At 52.1% G+C, this 17979-nt stretch overlaps 3 protein-coding genes across 11 annotated transcripts in view; 1 reads left to right on the top strand and 2 right to left on the bottom strand.

Annotated features, from left to right (window-relative positions):
• Positions 1-2453, bottom strand: part of GJC1 (gap junction protein gamma 1) — a 34162-nt gene extending 31709 nt beyond the window's left edge. Inside the window, exon 1 of one of the 3 annotated variants that reach the window (XM_005668706.2) lies at positions 2305-2453. The gene's annotated coding sequence lies outside the window, so the exon portion shown is untranslated. Of the gene's footprint in view, positions 1-1225; positions 1592-1694; positions 1936-2304 lie in introns of those variants that run through there. The other 2 variants (XM_005668705.3, XM_005668704.3) reach the window with 2 other exon arrangements.
• HIGD1B (HIG1 hypoxia inducible domain family member 1B) lies at positions 5361-13080 on the top strand. 7 transcript variants are annotated; one of them, XM_005668737.3, is made up of 4 exons: positions 5361-5717; positions 11474-11636; positions 12161-12295; positions 12932-13080. In XM_005668737.3, exons 1-4 carry the CDS (start codon positions 5703-5705, stop codon positions 12994-12996), a joined length of 378 nt encoding a protein of 125 aa, XP_005668794.1. In that variant the 5' UTR covers positions 5361-5702; the 3' UTR covers positions 12997-13080. The 7 variants fall into 7 exon arrangements, 6 of the variants coding, with proteins under 6 accessions (XP_005668794.1, XP_020922512.1, XP_005668796.1 ...); XM_021066853.1 differs by lacking the exon at positions 5361-5717 and adding an exon at positions 5852-5896; XM_005668739.3 differs by lacking the exon at positions 5361-5717 and adding an exon at positions 10233-10413.
• EFTUD2 (elongation factor Tu GTP binding domain containing 2) overlaps positions 13520-17979 on the bottom strand; it is a 40627-nt gene continuing 36167 nt past the window's right edge. Inside the window, exons 21-28 of the mRNA XM_003131332.4 lie at positions 17205-17291; positions 16880-17006; positions 16593-16680; positions 15406-15524; positions 15205-15299; positions 14608-14761; positions 14322-14429; positions 13520-13978 (exon numbers count right to left, since the gene is read on the bottom strand). Coding sequence (XP_003131380.1) covers positions 13883-13978; positions 14322-14429; positions 14608-14761; positions 15205-15299; positions 15406-15524; positions 16593-16680; positions 16880-17006; positions 17205-17291 — 874 coding nt within the window. The 3' untranslated portion in view covers positions 13520-13882. The remainder of the gene's footprint in view (positions 13979-14321; positions 14430-14607; positions 14762-15204; positions 15300-15405; positions 15525-16592; positions 16681-16879; positions 17007-17204; positions 17292-17979) is intronic.

Genomic DNA, 17979 nt, shown 5'->3' with positions numbered 1-17979 from the left:
TTCTTAAACCCTTTCAATTAAAGGCTGAAACTCAACTGTACCTTCCCGAACTGAATAAAAAGTTACTGAGTCCTTTTGCTTCTTTTAAAGAGCATTTTGGCTACGAGCACAAGTAGAAAACCAAAAGTCACACCACCTAAAAAGAAGCTAAGATTCTGGAAAGGATGGTTGATATGGTTTGGAAAAATGCACAACAGTTTTAGACTATTGGTAAACAGTATCAAACCATTACAAATCAGGAAAATAATAAAAGGAGAACTTTCATGTAACTACCATGTATTCCCTTCAAAATGTTCTTTGCCTACAACACTCCATTCACAAAGATCTGGTGAAAACCAAGACACAGATTTGTTTACCAGTTTCCTACCTTTTACCCAGAAGTTAGTTCACATTTAATTCTGCCATCACATAGCACTTGAGAAATACAAAGCAACCGCAGTATATAAAACTCTGCAAAAATCCCGAAAATAAAACAAAAACCACAGCAAAAAACCAGCAAACATAATCACAATTCACATACTTTTAGTCAGGAGCTCTGGAGTTAAGTTTATTTTCCTGCGTTCTTATTCTTAATAATACCTAAGCCCACTTTAAGGGGTAAAACGACCTGGTCCCTAAATTACATCATGAATCTTTTTTTTTCTACAGATATTAATGTGAGAGATAAGCTGTTCTCCGTTTATCAGAGGAATAAAATCCCTTTCAATTAAGTAGTTTGATTTTTACAGCAATTAATCAGGCAAACAAGATAACGCTTATCCAGAACTTATTCTAAACTTGATTTACGTGATCCCACATAGTTTCGATGCTAACAAAATAACGCGTGAGCACAGTGAAATTTTGTACCATTGCAGGTTCTCAAGGAACAAAAAAATTCCTTCAAATGGTAAAACCAAACTCGCCTATTTCCGAAAGAAAAGTCACCCCAATTGCAGAAACAGTCGCAAAAAAAGAGAGGAAGAAAACTAAACCACAGTCACGTAAATCTTTTCAACTCAAAGCTCCAAAAGCAGCCGCCAACCACACAACTGGCCACAATCACAGCATTAGCGCCTTCTCGTAATTTTGAATCGGAGACAGGAGGGAAAGAAACCAACAACACACCAATCATCCAAAGTTTCACAAAGTGGCGGGGGAGGGGGGGGAATCACTTTAAGTAAAGAAAACGTGTTAATCCAAAGGCGACGACCCGTCCCCCCGCTTCCAGCCCACGAACAACATTCACCGAGACAGGCGTCCTGGCAGTGATGATAAGGAAAGAGCCAGACGAACCGCACGTCGCCCGGAGAGCTGTCAGGGGCCGAGCATCCGGAGACAAAGACCAGCCCGCGAAGCGCCCCGGCGCGGCGCTGCGCCCCTAACCGCCCGAGGAGTTGCGAGCACCGCCGAAGTGCGCGCCCAGGTCCTCCGGGCTCCCCGCCCACCCGGCGCGGCCGCCGCGGCCCGGGCCCACCCTCGAGTCGTTTTCCCTCCCAATTTGGGAACCGCGCGCCTGGGGACAAAGGGGAAGGGCGAGCCGGGGGCAGTGGCGGGCTGCGTGTCGCGACGCCCCTCCGGGCTCGGCGGGAAGCCCTCGGCGGCGTCCTCTCTTGCGCCCCCTCCCCTCTCCGGCCTCCCCACAAGTTCTCCCGCCTCCCCGGCCGGCCCCGCCCCTGGCCCGCTGCCTCTCGGCCGGCCCTGCGGCCGCCCCTCACCGGCCGGCGGGGTCCCCCGGAGCCGCCTCCTCCGCCGGGCCTCGGCCCGTCCCGCCGGCCGCCGCCTCATGTGCCCCGCGTCGCCATCGCCTTCGCCGCCACCGTCGTCTCCCCTCCTCCTCCTCCTCTTTCGCCGCCGCCTTCGCCTCAGTCTCCAGCCGAGGCCAAAGCCGCTGCCGCCGCTACCTCCCGCTCCCGCCGCCCGGAGCCACGGGGAGGCGCCTGCGCACTGCACGCCGCGGTGGGGGCGGGGGCGTCCCGCCGCTGCCTGGGCGCGGGGGGCGCGCAGCACGTGGCGCTAGGATGGGAGGGGGCGCCCGGGAGTCGGCGGGCAGCGGCCTGAGCGTCCAACTTTCTGCTGTCGGATCCGTGCGCTCCCGAGCGGTCCCGGATGCGGTGGAGGCGCAGCACGTGTAGGAGCGACCCACCCGCGCAGAGCCTGGATCGCGGGTGGGCGCAGATTTCGCCTCCCAGACATTCACTCTTCCAGTTTGATTCTAAGGACAGGAGTCCCCCGCCGTGGCTATTGCCTCATTTCGAGCGGGCTTCTAACGGCACCGTGAAGATGCCTTACCTGGTGTCCTAACACCGCCGTGAGGACACGCCTTACCTGTGTCTCCTGAGTTGGTCCAAAGAGCCTGGGAGTTGTCCTCCGTGCACTTGGCCAAGGCTTCGGGCCAGTGTAACATTGCGTGCTGATTCCCTGTTCAAGGATCCTACTGACCCTTGTCGGGTTAATGGTCCTAATTCCTTAGAGTCTTGGCTTTTAGCATTCTAGATACTTTTGAGGTCCTGTACTTCTCGGATTAGCAAAACCCTAATAGGCCATTTCCTCTTAACCCCTTACATCCCAGCGGGATTCCATTTTCAAAGGACTTTGTAAAAACTTGTATTCATAGGAATCTCCAGCCTTGAACTGCCTCCTAGGAATATGAAAACTCCTCAAATGCTTTAAGTAGAGGGAGTCCATCCATGCATAACAGCGGAAGTCATACGAAGGAGCTGAGAGAGTACTTTACTTTGTCAAGTGTTCCTTAATTATCTTATTTATCAATCACTATACAGAAGGATAGGTTTTTATTTTACCCTTTGACCACAGAAGAAATTAACCCAGTGAGGTGAGGTGCTACAGGTCAACCTCCCCCCTGCCCCACGTAGAAAGCCAGGCCCTTATGGCCAGTCAAGAGGTTGAGGGCTGGGCCTCTGGCCTACTGACAGATGTTTTATTTGGCTAGTAGGATGTTTTCCAAAATTATGAATTAGTTGCCAAATTTAAAAAATCTGTCTTTTTAGGAGTTCCCACCGTGGCTCAGCGGTTAACGAACCCAACTAGGATCCCTGAGGATGCGGGTTCGATCCCTGGCTTTGCTCAGTGGGTTGAGGATCTGGTGTTGCGATGAGCTGTGGTGTAGGCCAGCAGCTACAGCTCTGGTTGGACCCCTAGCCTGGGAACCTCCATATGCCGCGGGTGCCGCCCTAAAAAGAAAAGAAAAAAAAATCTATCTTTTCGGCTTCTCTCCAAAAATTCAAAACTTTTGCTCACTTTGAGCCTCCGTTTTCATGTGGCAGCTACTTCTGAGTAACATTTAGCGATCCAGGGCAGGCACTCTCCACTCAGCTGCTTGAATCATTTTCACTGCCTGCTTGGTCTCTGTATTTAAGTTATCTTCCCCCATATCAGCCATACTCCAGTCCTCATCCCTTCCCCATTATCACCTTACCTCTCTACAAATGCACTTAAAATGACAAGTGTGAAGACTCTATAAATATATGAAAATATGAGTAAAAAACATGTCAGCTAACACAGGAGACAGTGTCATTGTATATACTGATTAAAATATTAAAACTCACATGTTGCTAGAGCAGGAGTAAGTTGGTGCAAATCACTTTGAGAAGCTGGCAATATCTACTAAAGCCAAACCTAGGAATGCACTATGAACCTGCAGTTCCATGGAAATTCTACGGAAACATGTACAAAATACTTGTTCTAGAATATTTATAGCAGCACTATTTGTAATAGCCAAAACCCTGGAAACTACCCAAAATATCCATCAACCATAGCGAGATAGATAAAATGTTGTATTCACACAATGGTACATTATGCAGCAATTAGAATGAGCAATCTACAACGACACACAACAAGACAGACAAATCTCACAAAACTTCTATTTATGTAAAGTGCAAAAACAGGCAGAACTAATCTGTGCTTAGAGGTAAGGCTAGTGGTTATCCCGGGGGAAATGATGGTACCAGAAGGGAGCAGGAGAGGGCTTCTAAGGGGGCTGGTCCTGTTCTTTCTTGATCTGGATGCTGAATACACAATATGCAGGGGTTTAGCTGCCACATTAAACTGTTCCTTTTCAGTAGTGGTAGTGCACTTTTCTGTGGCATATGAAGACTTCAATAAAAACCTTTAAGACATTTGGTTATATGTGTATTTGTATATGATATATAAAACATATGTATTGTGTGGTATATATAAATTATATACATAGGGGAATGTTTATCAGGTATTATTTTAAATTCATGGATGAACCTGCCACGGAAGTCTCTCCATCCTTTAGCGTACCTTACTATAAAGCCTGCAGCCTGTCTCTGTCCTGGTAGAGCAAACTTTTTGTTTTGGGGAGATTTTCTTGTTTGTTTTTTTGGCCACACCTGTGGCATGTGGAAGTTCCCAGGCCAGGCATCAAACCCAAGCCACAGCAGTGACAGTGCCGGATCCTTAACCCACTGAGTCACCAGGGAACTTTGAGAGCAGCCTTCCATTTTTTTATTTTTTATTTTTTTTGTCTTTTTAGGGCCGCACTCATGCCATGTGGAGGTTCCCAGGCTAGGGGTCTAATCGGAGCTGTAGCTGCCGGCCTATACTACAGCCACGGCCACGCAGGATCCGAGCCGCATCTGCAACCTACACCGCAGCTCATGGCACCGCCGGATCCTTAACCCACTGAGCGAGGCCAGGGATGGAACCCGCAACCTCATGGTTCCCAGTCGGATTCGTTTCTGCTGTGCCATGACAGGAACTCCAAGGAAGCTAAGTTGTTTTACCTGCAGAGAGTTAAAAAGCCAGAAATATAGCCAAAGACCTCCTAGTCCGGATACTTCTCCTTTATCTAAACTTGCCAGCTAGTGACAACTTTTAGTCCATTTATAGCTGGGGAAGCTGAGGCCAGAAACCTAAGCCAAAACTCCAGGTATTTCCCGGGATCCGGAGCAAACCAGGGCAGCTGCTAGAATGTGAGATCCCTGATGGCAGAGTCACTGGGTCCGAGCTCCTAGAGCCTAGCCCAGCACATAGTAGGTGCTTGGCAAGTATATGCAGAGCGAATAAGTGAAGGAAGGCTTGCCTGACACAAAAAAAAGGCTACCAGGAGGAAGGAAAAAAGCCCAAGTTTCAAACAGGGAAATGGGTCTGTTTTCCAGCTTCTGGCAGGGAGTGGTGGAGCCAGCTGGGTGCTGTGAGAACCACGTCACTTTTTATTCACATGAGACCCAGGCAGGAAAGGATCAAAACCCAGTTTGAGAACTTGAGAGTCGCCCCTGGGGCTCTGTGGTTTGGGAACTGTAGGGTCAACTTGAAGGCTGCAGTGTGTCACTATTTCCATGACACATTTTCCAGGGTCCCCACTTGGCTAGTAAACTTGAGCAGATTCCTCCGTCCTGGGGGATGGGAGCCAAGGACCAGAGAGGTAGGATTTGGGAAAGCTCCCCGCTGGCAACAGGAAGCCCTGCCAGCCCCAGATTGGCCAAATAAGCAGGTCTTGATGACTTGGGCTAAGGGGAGGGAAGCATTAGTAGCGCAGTCCCCGCCCCCTCATAATCCCCGGCAGTTTCAGTTAACCTGAGACAGATTATGCCACTCCTCCCTGCCACAGGGACCTTCTTTGAAGCAGATGTTTTTGTCAGAAATTTTTTCGAATAAGGAACACAAGTAGTGTAGAAGGAAGAGTAAGGTGATTCCCTATCAGTGGTTCTCAGAGCCAGCCAAGCAACGTCTTCCATATAATGCTGGAGTTCAAGGTCAATTTACTTGCAAATGAAGGGTAGGTGATGTACGTGCAGAAGCTGGGGGTTGGGGAAAAGGGGACAAGGGGACGGGGTTGGGGGGGGTGTGTGAAGAGACCTCCTCTGGTACCATCTGCTGACAAGGACTTTCGGACACACCCAGGATGTGCTGGCCCAGGACCTACTCTGCCTTGGTGAGACGCTGTGGGGTGGGTGTGTGTCCTTGAGGCCCCCGGTTCAGAAGTCTGCTCTGCCTAGGTGTGTGCATTCATTAACTTGTATTTCTAAGATGGTGTGAGAATGTGATGAAAGGGACAGGAAAGCACATTGTAATATGCTAATTTTTCATTGTAAAGTGGTCTATAGTGGTTATCATGATGGGTTGGGTAGCCCAGCAGCTATGGACCTATTCTGTGGTATGGCTGTTACTTAACCTCTCTCAGCCTTGGTTTCCTCATCTGTAAAATGGGGATAATGCTATCTACCAGTGGGGGCTATTGTGCAGATTAAATATGAGAAGTGCCAAAAAACTTGCAGGCTCTCAAGACATTCGTCCCCTTGCATAGTGTGCTTTGGGTACTTTGAGTTGTCAACAGCACCCAACACAAGAACTTGAGCAAAACATTTCAGGTCTCTGGAGCATCCATTTGTTGGTTGGTACAGGGGTCTGTACTGGTGTCTTCTGCAGCTCAGAATTATTCCTTCACAAGACATGATTCTTTGTCTGCATCACCACAGTCTGATTCAGCCTTCCAATCATGATTATCCATATACCCTTCTAGATTTTTTTTTTTTTTTTTTTTTTTTTTTTTTTGTCTTTTAGGGCCACACCCGAGGCATATGGAAGTTCCCAGGCTAGGGGTCAGATTGGATCTACAGCTACCAGCCTACACCGCAGCCACAGCAACGCCAGGCCCGAGCCCTGTCTGTGACCTACTCCACAGTTCACGGCAATGCCAGATCCTTAACCCACTGAGCGAGGCCAGGGATTGAACCCAGGCAGATTTGTTTCCTCTGAGCTGCAGACAAAGGGAACTCCTAGAATCTTTTAAAATAGTGAGCAGTCTCTCCAGAATGATTAGTGGGTACCCAGGCCTGTGGCTCTTGAGCCTGTCCTTGGATAAATGCTGCGAGGTCCTTGGAACCCAGTGCGTGTTTTTAGGAGAAGGAATGTTGTACCCTCCCCACCCCAGGCACCTTTTAGAGGTGCCACATCATCTGGAAACTTCCATGGCCCCTGCCTGTTCCTGCTACCCACTCTTTGCCCCTCACGTCCCCCCAGACACTACCATACGGCCCAGTGGTTTCTCCCCTGTGATTATCCCAGCCCGTCGGCCTGGGTCCTCCCTATGCCAACCCCAGCTCAGCGTCCTCTGTTCCTTGTCCATTTCATTCATCGTCATGCCCTCACTCGCAGCACTCTTTAGCTCAAGGCAAAAGCTGCATGTTCCTCGCTTCCCCCTTCTTGTCACTCAGCTCCCTTGGGCTATATATAGCACAGCTGTGTCTTCGATTGTGTACAGCCTCAAGTCCAAGCCCTTCTCCCCACCCATTCCCTTCCCCCAACACAGTGAAAAGAACAGGCTGAAGCTTCCAGTTAGGGCAGGGAAGCCCCAGCAACCAGGAGGAGGGGGGCTGGAAACGGACGAGAGTGAGCTGAACTCAGGACCACTCAGGACATGGGAACCTTCCCATCCGCTGTCAGGGACTTTCCACCTCTCCCCCAGCCTGTTACCCGTTCTCTGGCACTGGCTTATTCTGGAGGAAGGGGACAGGCAGTGTGCAGGGGAATTCTGACAGTCCTCTTATTTATTTGGCCACACCCGCAGCATGAGGAAGTTCCGGGGCCAGGGATTGAACCTGTGCAACAGCAGTAAGGAGATCCACAGCAGTGACAACACTGGATCCTTAACCCTCTAAGCTACCGGGGAATTCCAAAATCGTCTTATTTAACACAGTGGTCCTCTGGGTAGATGCTACCTCCATTTTATAGATGATGACACAGATCTGCAGAGGCTGAGTGACATAAGACCACATGTTAGAACGTGGTCTGATCGCACATCTGACTCTGGCCTGCACTCTGGATTCATTAAGTCTGTGAGCATCCATCATTCAATTAGTCCCTCCTAAATTAGAATTTCTACTGGAGTGACCTAATCTGGAAAAAAGAGGTTTACCAAGCAAATCACTAATGTAGAAAGGCTTACATCAGAGTTCCCATTGTAGCTCAGTGGAAACAAATCTGACTAGAATCCATGAGGACACAGATTCGATCCCTGGCCTTGCTCAGTGGATTAAGGATCCGGCATTGCCGTGATCTGTGGTTTAGGTCGCAGACGTGGCTTGGATCCCGCATTGCTGTGGCTGTGGTGTAGGCCGGCAGCTACAGCTCCAATTAGATCCTGACCCTGGGAACCTGCATATACCATGGGAGCAGCCCTAGAAAAGCCGAAAAAAAAAAAAAAAAAAGAAAGAAAAAAAGAAAAGAAAAGAAAAGAGTTGTCTTGTGGCTCATCGTTTTAAGGATCTGGCATTGTCACTCTCGTGGCTCAGGTTGCTGCTGTGGCTTGGATTTGATCCCTGGCCCAGGAACTTCCACATGCCACAGGTGCAACCAAAAAGGAAAAAAAAAAGCAATTTTCTTTTTTCTTTTTTTTTTAGGGCCACACTCACAGCATATGGAAATTCCCAGGTTAGGGGTCAAATCAGAGCTGTAGCTGCCGGCCTACACCACAGCCACAGCAACACGGAATCTGAGCCGTGTCTGCGACCTACACCACAGCTCACAGCAATGCCGGATTCCCCACCTGTTGAACGAGGCCAAGGATCAAACCAGCATCCTCATGGATACTAGTCGGATTCGTTTCTGCTGCGCCACAACGGGAACTCCCAATTTTATTTCTTCTATTTTAAGAATTTCCCTCTACTTTGTAGTCATTCTCCTATTTGTCCAGAGTAGTGGATCTGATTTTAGGAATGTTTAGAAGTCTGGTCCTTTTTTTCTGTCACTTACTATGTCATTGAGCGAGACATTTAACTCGAGCCTCAATTTTCATCTATGAAATAGGGATGATAATGATAATAGTATCTATCTCATATAGTTGCGAGGATTAAACAAAATAATCTACTTAAATCCATTAGCATATTTCTAGGCCTACAGGTATCCAGTAAATCATAGCAACTATTAATATTTTCCCAGTTCAGGGTTTAAGATGATGCTGTGGGAGCAGCAACATAATCTCAATGGGGAGAAGTTGAACTTCACCCTCCATGGTTTGGCCCCTCTTCTCCAAAGGGCTTGGCGTTGATCCTGCCTCATCCAGATATTTCTGTCCCCCTGCTTCTGGCCTACACCATCCATCTCTGGAGAATTCAGGTCACTGTTGGGACCAGGAGAGGCAACACAGCAGTGTGTGTGAATGACTGGGAGGAGAGTTCCCATGGACGCTGGGGAGAGCAGAGGCCCAAGGGAGCTGCTGTGACCCTGGGTCTCTCTCTAGAGCAGTGAGTGCTGGGGAGAGAAGAGGGACATCAGCTGCTGGACAAACTGCCAGTGCTGCAAAGCCCCTTTAGGACAGACACGCAGGCTGAGTGTAACCTAGGGGAGGAGCGAAGGCCCCGGGATGGAATGGGGCTCTCCACGGCACAGCCTATCTTTTTCCATTTCTCAGCAAGAAGGTACTTTGGGGAGCTCCCTCAGGGCTCAGCGGAAATGAAGCTGACTAATATCCATGAGGATACAGGTTCGATCCCTGGCCTCACTCAGTGGGTTGGGGATCCGGCTTTGCTGTGAGCTGTGGTGTAGGTTGCAGACATGACCTGATCTGGCATTGCTCTGGCTATGGTGTAGGCCAGTAGCTACTCGCCTGGGAACCTCCATGTGCCGTGGGTGCGGCCCTAAAAAGACAAAAAAAGAAAAAGAAAAGAAAAGAAAAAAAGTACTTTGGAGCCAAGCAGACCTAGGTTCAGATCCTGACACTGTCATTTGCTAGCTGTGTACCCTTGAATAATTCATGTAGCCTCTTAGAAGCTTATTTCCTGGTCTATGAACAAGCGGCTGCTTACTGTGTAGAAGGGTTGAAAGGTCTGAAATGTAAATGCCTCAAACGGAATAGATGATAATGCTGGTCGTTGTCACCTCGTTAACCTGAGTGAGCATCATCCCACAGGCAATAAGAAGGGCTCTGAAGATGTGAGGGAAGTCCTGGATGATTCAAATTCCTGGACAAATCTCCCTGGTCTAGAAAACTTCCTTGGAGGGATCAAGACCAAGACCAGAAGGTCTATCTCTCATAATTAAGGCATTTCATTTACATCCCATAATTAAGGCATTTCTTTTTAGGGCTGCACCTGTGGCATATTCCCAGGCTACAGGTTGAATTGGAGCTACACCTGCCGGCCTCTGCCAGTCACAGCAACACAGGATCTGAGCCACCGTGTCGCGACCTGCACCACAGCTGATGGCAACGTCAGATCCTTAACCCACTGAGCACGGCCAGGGATCAAACCCACGTCCTCATGGATACTAGCTGGGTTTGTTACTGCTGAGCCATAGCAGGAACTTTTCCACATTGTTTCTAAGAGTATTTGGGGCAGTATAACTTGGGGAAGAACCTAGGATCTCCACCCATCCTTGGCTATGTTCCCATGCCAGTTCTCCATACCAGGTCCATCGCTGACCCAGCCACTTACATCCACAGGCTGAATCGAGGTAAGGGCTCCCCTCCACCTGATCTTTCATTTCTTTCCAGTACTCGGAGCTCCAGCTTGGAACTCAGCAGATGGGGGGTTAAGATTGGTGCCCTGTCCTATCTCCTCCCCTCTCCCTTCCTGACTTCAAAGTCTCCATAAAGCCGGTCACTGCTTCCCTGACCCCAGAGTGGCAGCTCTATCATCAGCTCTTGGCCGTTTTAAAACAGCAGACGCTGAGCCCTTGCTAGGCTGCTCGCACCCCACTTTCCAGCCATCTCCCAGGGTAAGCGCTGGCATGCTGAGGACCTGTGGGGCCCACAGTTCCTGCTCCTCCAGGAGAGGGGGAACTAGGAATAGAAATTACCTCAAGAGGGGACTTTGTCTCATGCTTAGATCTGGAAGGCATCCAGCAGGCAGAACCCCTGATTTAAGGACCAGGACTCTGGGACTTTGTCTAGTCTGTGATCAGACATTTACAGGGGTTTGCAAAGTAGAGTAAGAGGGGTCCGCCACCCAGGGATGAGGCAGGGGGTTGGCAACTGCAAAGAACCTGGCAAGAGATGGACCTGGAGACAGGGGAGCCCCCAGGGACTGGAATTTGTTCTGTTAGCCTAATGTCCAAAATCTACATGAAATTATACACAAATCCATGTTTAATGGTCTCAATCTCTGGCTCTGGTGATTGGGTAACCAGTGCTGTCACATCGTCTGGGATGGCTCTGCAGTTTCCTTAGGAACAACCATCACAGACTCGAGGCCAGTGGGGAACCCAAGGCTAAAGGCCTGTTCCTCCCACCCTCGTGTGGATTTTTCCAGCTGCTTTTCTTGGCCCAAGGATCATACCCATAGAGACACAGATGGAAGAGGGGGAAGCAGAGAAAAGGGCAGAGTCAGAATGAGCTGGGGAAGAGACAGATGTTAAGAAGCAGCGATGGAGAAATGGTGCTAGTGGTCCAGCCACCGGAGACAGTCACCTGGGACATCTTTTCAAGCAGCGGCTGTGCCGGGCACGGTAAGACAGTCTCAGAGCAGCATCTTCCTCCTGCCCACCCGACTGAGAACTGGAGTTTGTATTGCAGGTGCCTCCTTCTAGGACTGGGCTGAAGCCTCAGGAGACCCAGCTGCTAACATCTGGGGGCGGGATCATGTCTAACAAAGGCTGGTGGGCACCACCCGAGGGCGAGGACAGCGTGTCTGAGAAGCTCCTGAGAAAGACCAGGGAGTCTCCGCTGGTGCCTGTAGGTGAGTAGGAAGAAGCGGGGGGAGTAGGGGGCCTTCTCTCGGAGAGGACACGTCTCCTAGTCCTTTCAAAGAATGAAGCACAGAACTCAAGTGGTCCTACCCACTGAGTAACCAACAGCAAAGGTGCCAAGGGACAAAGGGACACATGCTGACAATGAAACTAAGGGAGTCTGGGTGGGTGGAGATGGCAGCCAAGATGGGCACAAGTTTGGGGTCCCCCAGGGCTTCTTCCCCCCAGGCCCTGGGAGAGCAGAACAGCTGTGGGAGCTGGCAGTGGTTGGAGAAGGGCCGGGGCAGAGCTAAGAGGGATGGGAGAGTCATGACGATGGGCTGTTTGTACAGGGAGGAGGGTATTCACTTCACACTGAGAAGAAACAACTCAATACTCTGATGACAGCCCCTACCCACCCCCAAAGCAGCAGCACAAAGGCAGGTGATTATCCAGCCTGCTTAGTGAGGTGTCCCTCAGAAAAGCGATGTGCTTGGTGACTGGGGCCCAAGGGTCACGTTTTCTGCCTATTCAGGCTTAGGGGGCTGCCTGGTGGTGGCAGCATACAGGATCTACCGGCTGAAGGCTCGCGGTTCCACCAAGATGTCTATACACCTGATTCACACCCGAGTGGCAGCGCAGGCCTGTGCTGTGGGTGCGATCATGCTGGGTGAGTAGCTGGTGGGGTCACGGGAGAGTGGGGAATAAAAAACATTAGGCAAAATCTGGCTGTGAGTCCTGATAGTTAAGGGAGCAGAAGTTCAGTCCCTTTCCCCTCTACCAGGCTCCACACTGTGTTCCTGGTGAAGCCCTCGGCCCGAGATGAGTTTACTGGGCTCCCTGTTTATATCTCCTGTGTTCCAGGGGATGGCACCCAGTTGGTTTCATGAGTGTGTCCTAGAGGTGAGATAAGCCATGCAGCAGAACTTATGCTGAACTTTTCTGGATCAAAAGGCAGACAGCTACTCACTAGCTAGGCGACAGTGAACGAATCCCTTTCTCTGAGTCTGGGGCAATGGTCACACTCCGGCTCGCCTCCCTCACACACCGCAGGGAGGCTGCTCAGAGAATCTGTGAGAGGGCTTCGGGAACTGGCAGGCTGTTTCCCGGGCCATGTGGCCAGGTGTTTGTAGCAGCTGTTGAGACCTGGGGCGGAAAGCTGAGCAGGGAAGCTGGACTCTCCAGGGAACGGGGCATGTGTTGGCCCCTGGGAGCCTGCGGCTGTTACTCCTCTGGACACCTGGGAGAGCCCGAGGCCGGGCGGAGGTGCCAGGTCATGGGCTGTCTTTCCTTGTCCCCGACACAGGCGCTGTGTATACAATGTACAGAGACTACTGCAAGAGAGCAGCGCAGGACGCCGGGGAGAAGTAGGATTCCTCCCTGCAGGGCCCGGGGCAGCTGGAAGCTCTTCCATCAAGCCCTGGTATGCACCTAATAAAGTGGTTTTGAGGCAAATCAACAGTGTCTTCTTCACACAGGGGACAGAAGAGTAAGGCTGGTGGAGGGACTCAGAGCAAAGGGCTGGAAATCATAGTCCTGGCCCCCGGCTCCAGGGCACGGGAGACGCGTCAGGGGCAGGAGGAGGTGGAACGGACCTCTGATTCCATAGACCCAACCACTCCCAAGCGACCTCAGGACCCACCCACCAGGAGCGGGAGCTGGAGACAGTCCAGGGCACTCAATGCTGGTGGGAACACTGAATTAAGAGGCAGGCGTCCCTCCCCCTGCAGGCCGCCTCCCCGGGGAGCCAGGCCGGAAGAAGGCTACAGCTGGGAGCAAGAGGCAGTGAAGCCTCCTGGGGGCCAACATACATCCAGAACCCAAGTGCCAGGACGGGACTGTGCTGGAGGACAGGGCGGAGGGTGGGGATGAAAGTAACAGATCAAGGCAGAGGTCAGAATGTTCTGTTCACTTAAAAACCATGTCTAAGGTCAAACTTGTATTTAAAAAAAAAATCCTGAGGACAGGGCCCTGTGGGGCTCAAAACTTCCATCCCTGTCTCCTTCCCTGAGCCCAAGCTCCTCTCTGTTCTCCGGGAATGGAGCCAGGCAGAGGCCACAGTAGGGACCAGAAGGCCAAACACTCTTCCCTCTGGGGAGGGGCTCTGTGTTGGAGGCTTGGAGGCTCCTGGGTTAGGGACGACCGCCGCAGCGCCCAGACACACTCTCGCGACGTGGAGTCCAGGTCACACCAGGTCCCAGCTCGAGTCCAGGAAGCCGCCCCGCGCAGGGCACAGGAGCTGCCAGGAGTCCAGCGCTCACATGGGGTAATTGAGCACAACATCCTGCTTGGCGAGCTCCAGCAACATAGGATCATCGAAGAACTTGCTGATGCTCACGTCCTCACTCAGGCCCTGCAAAGTGGGGGCGAATGCAAGCAATGAGCCCGGGTGGCGGGGGACTGACCTGTGCTTGAGCTGGGGGTCAGGTCGGGGGGTGGGGGGGATGTCAGCCGAGCTTATTTCTGGAGCCCTGCCTTCAGGGTGTCATCAGGGGGAGAAGAAGGCTCTCCCTTCCTGGCCAGACTGGGCCTCAGGTCCAGCTGGCTGATGCCTACACAGACGGTGTCTCTCCATGCTGTGGGGTAAACTGCTCTCAGTCTTTAGAGAAAGGCCAAAAGGCAAGAAATGAACTGATCTAACTCCTGCCAAGACCCCTGGGGGTGAGGGGACGGCCATGGGCCCGAGGGGCACGTACCTTCCTGCGACGGGTTTTGATCATGAACTCTCGGGCCAGGTGAGGAGCTGGCTGTGGCTCCAAGGGGCGGATGACAATGCTCTTGTCCAGAGGATCACCGGGTACGATCTGAAAGGCAAAGTGGTTTCAGATGTTCCAGGCCGACCTCCCAGACTCAGGCCTAGAAGCAGGACTCTCCCCTAGGATGCTGGTAACCCCACTCAGGGCCCGGCAGGGGAAGAGGTCGGAAGGGACTGGCCCTGCAGAGGTGAGAGGCCACCCTGGGCAGCCAGTACCGTTTTCTTACCTGCCAATGGTGGAAGACAGACAAGGAAAAGGCCTGCCCCTGCGTGTGAGTCCGCAGATCAGTCTCGAAGCCAAAAGAGTCGATGGCCGGGATGAAAGCTTTGATGGTGTAGAGAGGGGAGCCAGGGATGGGAGCATCCTGAGTCACATGTCCCCTGAGACAGAAAAACAAAGGCTGAGTTCCCAGTCCTGCAGGGGTCAAAAGCAGAGAAGCGGCATACCCCCAAATGTTGACCATCAAAGAATCAGCACAAGCGTGCTAGAGAGGGCAGGGAGGGCCTGGGGCTCCAGCGAGTTCCCTGGGGAAGTCAAAGGGGCAGCGACCTCTGGGCAAGAGCGGAATGTGGACTGGACAGACACTCTCATCATGGGCACGTTCCCGTGCGTCCTCCAGGAACTGAAGAGGGGGCTCCAGGAGAAACCTCAGATTTTAAGCTGAGGTCAGGCTGGAGACGGCCTCCTTCCTTTCCTCCTCCCTTCTAAAAACCAGCTCACCAGTTTTCAGGACTGGAGAGTCTGGGGAGGCCAACCCCTCCCTCTCCCCCCAGCAGCTGAGCTGCCCCTCGCCGCACTCTCCCTAAGGCGTCTGGCTGCTCACCTGCGCCTGGCCAGGACGGTGTAGACGGCAGAGACACAGTCTGCAGGGGCCTGGACCTCTACAAAGTAGTAGGGCTCCATCAGACGAGGAGTGGCCTGCAAGAGAGTAAGAAGAAAGGGTTCCTGGATTAGAGAAGGCTGGGGACTGAGAACCTGGCGAGCGGACAGGCTGGGGGGCGACAGCCTGGGCCCATGCCCTTACCATGAGGAAGGCAGAATAGACAACTCTCCTGGCTGTGGGGATGATTTGGCCCCCGCCCCGATGCAGGGGCTCCTGGGCAACCACTGCATCCAGGATCTTAAACTTGACATTTCGAATCACTGAAAAGCAAAAAGGAGAGCTGACTTAGGAGTGGTTCTGGCAGTAGTCAAGGGCACAAGGGCAGAGCAGCACTGCAGCTGCCTCAGGGCCAAGAAAGAGCCCCCTGCAGATGCGCATTCTAGTAGCATATGCGGAGGTCAGAGGTAAGCAGATGCCCGCAGTGCTGGTTTTAGGCCACGCTCGGACAGCATAAAGTGTCCCTACACATTTTCTTTTGCAGATATTTAATTATATGGGGATACGATTAATTCTAGCAATTGTACATGTGTTCCTCCCTCAGTCCCAATCCTGGTCTATAAACCACTCCAATCCCATCTTCCTTTTTCTTTGTCTTTTTTTTGTTGTTGTTGTTGTTGTTGTTGCTATTTCTTGGGCCACTCCCGCGGCATATGGAGGTTCCCAGGCTAGGGGTTGAATCGGAGCTGTAGCCACTGGCCTACGCCAGAGCCACAGCAACTCAGGATCCGAGCCGCGTCTGCGACCTACGCCACAGCTCACGGCAACGCCGGATCGTTAACCCACGGAGCAAGGGCAGGGACCGAACCCGCAACCTCATGGTTCCTAGTCGGATTCGTTAACCACTGCGCCACGACGGGAATTCCTCTTTGTCTTTTTAGGGCTGCACCTGCAGCATATGGAAGTTCCCAAGCTAGAGGTCGAATCGAGCTATAGCCACTGGCCTACACCACAGCTCATGGCAATGTGGGATCCTTAACCCACTGAGCGAGGCCAGGGATTGAACCCTCATCCTCATGGATATTCATCAGGTTTGTTACTGCTAAGCCACTAGGGGAACTCGCCCATCTTCCTCTTGATACCCTTCCTCAAACACATCCCAGAAATGAGGAGCAAATGTCAAACTAGAGATGACGTCCATTTCTAGGAGGTACCAAGCGGCAGCAGGATAGGGAAGGAGAGGAAGCTGGCCCAGGACGTGGACTGGCCCTGTATGCCCCAAGCCACTTCTCCTGCCAGGTCCCAGAGATGAGCCCAGCCCACTACAGAGCCCCAGGTGCAAGGACCCTAGGGGACTGGGGTGGAGAAGGCAGAGGCGCTAGAGGACTTACACTCGTCACAGAGGGGCCCCTCCCTAGTTCCCCACTGGAAACCTTGAACGATGCTGTCCTTCACCGAGCCGAGAAGAGCCTTGTCCACCTGCACAAAACACGAGGGCCCTTCAGCAGTGACCCTGGCAACAGCCAAAGAGTTTAGAGGGAGGAGTGGGCAGGCACACCAGTCAAAGGGCACTCTCCTTCACCGGAAGATGCCGGATGCTCTCGGGGAAAGAACACCTTGTAGCTTCTCCCACTCGAGAGCTAGGAGACCGACGCGGCTCCCACCGCTCCCGCCGTACCTCAGAGGGCAGGGTGTCATCCACCAGGATGTTGGGGCCAGTGGCATCAGGGCCAAAAGCCCAGATGGAACGGGCAGCCAGCAGATCCCAGTCGTACTTGGTCTGGAAGAACTCGCCCAGCTTCTTCCTGGGGGAGGGAGGGGCCCGGGATGTCAGACAGTTCCGGGATTCACGGCTCCTCCACGGCTCTAGTCACCACAGCCTCGCCACACTGCACCCAGGACCGCAGAGAAGAGGAGGAGACCACACCGCTCCCAAGAGCGACGCGCTGTGGCGGAGAGCCCGCGGGGAAGCTGTCAGCGCGGGAACCCGAGCCCGTTCTCACCTGTTCCATGTGATCTGCACCACCTCGTTCTCTATGTCCTCGGCCAGGCCCTTCTCAAGGGGCTCAGCAATCATGGTGATCTTGTTCCTAGTCAGAAAGGACGTGGGTAACGAGGAGGGTCGCAGGACTATGGGAAGGGACGTTCTTAAGAAAAGGGGCACCGGAGTTCCCCTCGTGGCTCAGGGGTAACAAACCCGACTAGTAAGCAGGAGGATGCGGGTTCGAACCCTGGTCCTGCTCAGTGGGTTAAGGACCTGGCGCTGCCATGAGCTGTGGTGTAGGTCACAGATGAGGCTTAGATCCTGTGTGGCTGTGGCTGTGGTGTAGGCTGGCAGCCACAGCTTCAATTTGACTCCTAGACTATATGGGAGCTTCCATATACCATGGGTGCTGCCCTAAAAAGACAAAAGAAAAAAAAAGGGTGACAAAGGGAAGAGCTAAGGCAGTGACATCACTGAAAGCCACAGGGGCAGAGTTGGGCCAAAAGGACTCATCTTCTGTCTTCTGGGTTTTTTTGCCATGCCTACAGCATGCAGAAGTTTCGGAGCCAGGGATCAAACCCGTGCCATGGCAGTGACCTCAGAGCCACAGCAGTGACAATGCTGGATTTTTAACCTGCTGTACCACCAGGGCATTCCCCTGTCTTCTTTCATTTGAATCCATCACTATTTTAAAAAGTAACGTTTGGGGCAAATTTATTTTTGAAAGCTTTGAAAAGCATTTGTATATTACACAGTAAAACAGTAGAGGTGCTGCTAGGGAAAATTTTAAGACA

This window comes from Sus scrofa, chromosome 12 (genome assembly GCF_000003025.6).
Source record: "Sus scrofa isolate TJ Tabasco breed Duroc chromosome 12, Sscrofa11.1, whole genome shotgun sequence".
NCBI lineage: Eukaryota > Metazoa > Chordata > Mammalia > Artiodactyla > Suidae > Sus > Sus scrofa.
The sequence above is the reverse complement of the archived record's forward strand: the minus strand, read 5'-3'. Positions and strand labels throughout refer to the sequence as shown.

Coding starts and splice junctions, on each gene's coding strand:
- HIGD1B (XM_021066853.1), top strand. CDS start 5,867: ATGTGCTGGCCCAGGACCTACTCTGCCTTG. Junction 5,897..11,473: donor CCAGGACCTACTCTGCCTTG/GTGAGACGCTGT, acceptor TTTGTATTGCAG/GTGCCTCCTTCTAGGACTGG. Junction 12,296..12,931: donor TGTGGGTGCGATCATGCTGG/GTGAGTAGCTGG, acceptor TCCCCGACACAG/GCGCTGTGTATACAATGTAC.